A 5,492-nucleotide genomic window follows, 5' to 3' on the forward strand; every position below is an offset into this window, starting at 1 on the left:
CCCCCCCCCCCCCCGCCCCCCTTTCCAAGTGTGTGGTAGAACCCCCGGTCGCCCTTTGTTTAACTGGAAACAGCGTGAACCACCCCGGCCGTTCTGGGTAAATGGAGAAACATGGCCGCCTATATAGATATAAAGGAATTGTTCTTTGGACACTTTAGGCCTTTATTTCCACAGGACAGATGAAGATGGGGGGGGGGGGGAGAGAAGAGATGACATGCTGCAAAGGGCCTCAGTACGGAGTCCAGGAGTAAACCTCTATATATGTGCGCCTGCTCTACCCACTGAGTTAGCCTGGCCACATAGAGGAATCATTCTAATCTAACAAAACTATTGGTAGTTAGTTTCAGGTGATTATGTACCAATCTAAACATAATTCTGAATATTATATTTTATTTCTCCCAAGAAATCCCCCTAAATCCTACAGGCTGGCCCTTTAAGGAACCTGACTGTATCACAGTGTATGTCTCCCATGCGTCATTGCCGCTTCTTGTATGTTGTGGTTGGAAGATAATTTTAGTTAGTACTATTTATTTTTCATTTTTAAATTGGTTTTATTTGGTGAAATGCCCGCCAGCAAAGTGCTCTGAAACCGTCCAAGCAGATGTAGCCTATTTATTTTCACTCTCTCAAACGTAACATTAAACCGTTGATTATCAACAAATACGGCATTTGGACTGTTTCAGTGTATTTTAGTCTTTCAGGTGGGAAACAGCTGTCTGTGGCTCACATTCTAGAGCGAGGGATTCTGGGTTCTGGATCAAACTGAAGACAAACCACAGAAGAGAACCATTCTACCACGATCTCAACAGACCACTTCTCTCTCAGCAGTTTCATTCGGACTACCCGTACTGTTGGGTGCTGTCTTCAGGGGGCTTGAGACAGGATTTGGACTTTTATTTGGGACAATAAAGTACAGGAATGTCAGCTGTCAAGGAAACAATTCTTGAGAGGGTGGAGCCAAACTACACATGGAGATTGAGTCATCGAGACATTTCTCTAGAAATACAAAAACCCTTCTTACCTACCAAATCCATTTGTACTTTAATATGAGTACTGAGGGAACTGGTCACAGCTGGTTCCATTCCGAGCCTCTATGTGAGCGCAGTGAAGCTGGACAATAACAGACTGTTTCTAAGCTTGCTAATTAAGTAAATTAATCTGAAATATTTCATGGGTTTTGTTTTTCCACCAACCTGTTGATAACTGACCTGAAACTACTGATAAAGCTGATAGTGCCATTTTACTACATCCTTAAAGTGATGATGGTTCATAGTCATTACACCCGAGGGTCCTTTGCGCCACTACTTTAACTCTGATGTTTTTCTAAAAGCGTTTTTGGAAACACTTTAAGTAATGAGCCCCAAAGTGTACAGTATTAAATAAGTAATTTGTTTAACATAGTTGGGGAACTAATTTAATAAACAAAATTAAAGCTCACCTTGCTAAAATGTCCTCATTTTCACTTTGATAGTAATTTTTTTCTTTGATAATTTTGTAGCCCCATGACAACCGCCCTCTCACCTTAGCCAATCACACGCCCCCTGCCTCTTACGCTAGCGAGCTCAATAGCTGCTAGCCGATTTAGCTGGTTAGAGCAAAAGAAAGTGGCATTAAATGAGTGTCATTTATATAAAAAAAGGCATGTTCATGCTAAAGTACAATTTCATAAAGAAATGATTTGTTTATGTTTCACACAATTTAATCCCATTCATTTATTTTTTAAGTATTTAATATTCAACAATTTAAGGTTCCATGTGAGAAAGTTAACAGTTCTTACATAAAGTAATTGCGATAAGATAACATTGACAACTCATGGCCTGTTGACAGTGACGTGTACACTCTGAGTGTCTGCAGGGGTTTGCTGTCCGGTCTCTGCATACACACTTGTTTTCCTGAATGGATACAGCGACGTCAGGAGATGCCAGTAGTGGAGAATTTGAGATATTGATGCACACCCTCAAACACACTGCTGTCAGACTGTCTCCAGTTTCAATTTAACCATTATTAAAGTCGCAAACTGTTTCCCAGAATGTTCTTCCTTTCATTCAAGACTTGAAGTGGATCAGAAGATCTTCCAGAGTTCTGGATCCAGTAATCACAAGCAGTGAGCCTATGTGGACCAGATGGAAGTCCAGTGTACATACTGAGGATGCACCAAGCAACCCGAGTGTAGTTGTGTAGTCCTTGATGGTTAAAAAGAGAGGGGTTACTGTGCTGCCACCTTCAGTTGTAATGTTTACTGTACTCTTTGATATACATGTACTGGAAAGGTCAAATATATTTGTTGAGAGAAAATAGGATGTTATGCAAATTGTTGATCTGTTTTTTCCCCCTTTAATAAGCAATAAACACAAAAATAGAAAGTACATTTGTCCCGACTCACTTTTGATTTTTTGTTGGGTATTTTCAGCCTAACTTTCACATTTTCTCTGATCTGTAAAAGCTGTGACCTCGGTTTTACATGAACTGTAACCAGTCTTAAAGTACTTGAAAGCAATACTACAAGTATCTTACCAGAACATAACTTTAGTAGAAGTTGGTCCCCTTTTAGAATATGAATTAAGTAAAAGTCTAGTATCTGATATTTAATGTACTTAATTGTTCAATGCATTGTATAAATGACGGTGATAATCATGCTGTACTACAATATTTTGTGCATTTTTACAGTAACTATACTGCATAGTTTTTAAATTCTCTGTAGAGTGGCAAGGCAAAGCCACAGAGGACAAGGGTGAATGTTTACAGATGTACAGTACAAGAGACTGCAATTATAAATGTGGTTTTGGCCAACAATGCATTTAACATTTGAGAAAAAAAAAAAATTGTATCTTGAATCATTAAACCATATTCCACAGTCGGAATCAGCTTTATTTGCCTTGTATGACGACACAGGAATTTTGCTTTGGATCATCATTGTTCACAATGCGCTTACACATACAAAAACAATATATGCACACTAATATACAAACTCTAAACAAACAACATAGACAGGTTGAGGCAACGTCAATGCTGTAGGCCCGTAGGCAGTTTTGGGAATTGTGTGTAGAGTTGGAAAAAATTGATAGTGTTTAAAACGTGTGTAATCGTGATAAACTGTCATACATTTAGTCCCTTTTCAGCCTACAAAACAATTTCAGCAAATCAGAAGTGATGCCATTTTCTGTTTAAAACACAAACAATTCCATTAAACATTCTCCCTAGGGTGCTATATCCAATTCAGATGGCCCCAGTTATCTTCCCACATAAGGATATCACAAACCTCTAATGGTTGGTTTAGCTCCTTCAGAGGGGTTGGGGGGGGGGGAGTTGACAACAACAAAATATCTATATGGTGAGATTCATGCAGATCGCACTTCATCAACTCTCTTATAGCAGATATCTTACCCGATATATGACATCAAAGGCTGCCGTATTTTGTGAAATTCATTGCTCTTCTGTCGTGAAAAAGCATAACACCCCCCCCCTGCTCTCTTAACCATCTGCATCCCCCGCCTCAGCACCATGGGTGCAAGGGCTTTCTGCTGCACAGCTCCCGGGCTCTGGAAGTCCTAACCCCACACATCGGTCAGTCAGAAACCACATCATCATTCAAGTCCCACTTGTCTAACTGACTTACTCACTAGAGCTTAGATTATAGCAGATCATTTCCATTTCTACAACAGTATTGTTTATCCAAATTAAGGTGATCTTGGGTGTTTGGAAAGGCACCATAAGTATAATTGTATGTGTCATAAGTTGTGAGAAATATAGCCCATAAATGGGGTTAAAACCTTACTAAGCTTAAGACATTCAATTTCATTTTTTTTACCCCTTTATTCAATGATCACAGCACTTTAAATATGTTTACAGAAACCCACAGTGTGGAATGGAATGCAGAAAAATGTACATTTAAATACAAAATATAGTAGATATTGTACATACTTTCTAACTTTGACATCTACATATAAACATTTAGGTATTTAGGACAGCAAGCAGCTACAGTCTTACTGACAAAACTGTTCCACTTTCATCACAAACTGCAAGCACTTTATAAGCTGAATATTAAAATGGCTAAACAAAACGTTTTGTCTTGAAAGTAAAACACCATAAGAAAAATAATATGGTTCAAACTTTTTAGGACAACTAATTGCAAAATATGTCCTTTTGTACAGAGAGCTACTGACAGCAAATAGAAAAGTGGCTGTCAATGTTTTGTTAAGAGACAACTGAGCATCAGTGTTCAACTATTCCATATGCTGACCATTTTATCATGACATTAACTGAAATGTGTTGTGATTACCAAATGTGTGTGTGTGCGTGTGTGTGTGTGTTTAACTCCTGTTCTGCAGGGAGTCTATGAGACTCTTGTTGTACTCTGCCACTTGTTGGGAGACGTTCTTAGCAACTGAGGCGTAGTCGCTCTCCTGAGATTTAGAGGCGATGACTGATGCTTCAGTTGAGGAAATTGTACTGATGTCACCAATGGGTGACTTTTAGAAGGACTAATCACACATGTCTCTGAACTGGAATCTTTAAAAGTGATGACCACTTTCTGTCTTCATCAAACAAAAAACATGAAGTAATAAAAAGATAGAAGACCAATTTTAGAAGGATACATTCTTTCATTACAAAGTTGTTCTGCTCCAGGTGTTGCCATTTCCTCTCAAGGTTAGCCAGCTAACACACAGACACACAGACACACAGACACACACACACACACACACACACACACACACACACACACACACACACACACAAACACGATGATTAGCATGAGCAGGTTAAAACAAGGGCATTTCAGCTGTGGGTACAGAAGAAGGTAAGAATGTCTGTCAACCACTCCCGTACATTCAATTTAACACACACATTTATCATCAAAATGCTACTGAAGTCATTACATTATCTGATTAAGACGGTGCATGTTCACTGTGATTGCTGATTCCTTTAAGACCAGAAACTAAAAAGTACGTACATAAAGATCAGTAGTTGTGTCACCTATTACACCTATACATGTTCATATCATTCTAAGCCATGTGCAACCCGTTCTAACCTGAGCATGAGTCTCGTTTTGTTTCAGTTTGGTCTTCAGAGCTTCATATTTCTGGTTCATTTCCTCCAACAGCTGCCTCAATGAATCCCGACGCTGAGTCAGGGATACGCGGCCCTCCTGTAGTCTCTGCACCAGAAAAAGAACATGCATTTGGTTACCCTGCAGTTCAAATGTCCAAAGCTAAATAGAAACAGATACTTTTGAGTCCTGCGTTTAACTATTATATGTTACTATTACAATATTTCCCACTACAACCGACAGGCTCTTTAGGGTTACTTTTACCGCCAAACCCGACGCCCAAGAGCGTCTGTTCCCTTGTTGTTGTGCGCTGTTGGGCCAATACCGTCAACAGTCTCCATCTCTAGGGTGCAGCTTTCTCCTTCTCTTTCTGAAACCTACTTACATGCTATTGTGTTTTCAACCATGTCCTACTGTCTTCCCATTTGGTCTCTTACCTCGAAGG

At 39.5% G+C, this 5,492-nt stretch overlaps 1 protein-coding gene across 3 annotated transcripts in view; it reads right to left on the reverse strand.

Annotated features, from left to right (window-relative positions):
- Window positions 1-4,283: 4,283 nt before the first annotated feature.
- Window positions 4,284-5,492, reverse strand: part of ift74 (intraflagellar transport 74) — a 25,582-nt gene continuing 24,373 nt past the window's right edge. For all 3 annotated transcript variants that reach the window (XM_034861969.1, XM_034861966.1, XM_034861967.1), the window contains exons 18-20: window positions 5,030-5,155; window positions 4,596-4,656; window positions 4,284-4,423 (exon numbers count right to left, since the gene is read on the reverse strand). In XM_034861969.1, coding sequence (XP_034717860.1) covers window positions 4,311-4,423; window positions 4,596-4,656; window positions 5,030-5,155 — 300 coding nt within the window. In that variant the 3' untranslated portion in view covers window positions 4,284-4,310. The remainder of the gene's footprint in view (window positions 4,424-4,595; window positions 4,657-5,029; window positions 5,156-5,492) is intronic.

The sequence above is a fragment of the Etheostoma cragini genome, chromosome 22 (genome assembly GCF_013103735.1).
Source record: "Etheostoma cragini isolate CJK2018 chromosome 22, CSU_Ecrag_1.0, whole genome shotgun sequence".
Lineage (NCBI taxonomy): Eukaryota > Metazoa > Chordata > Actinopteri > Perciformes > Percidae > Etheostoma > Etheostoma cragini.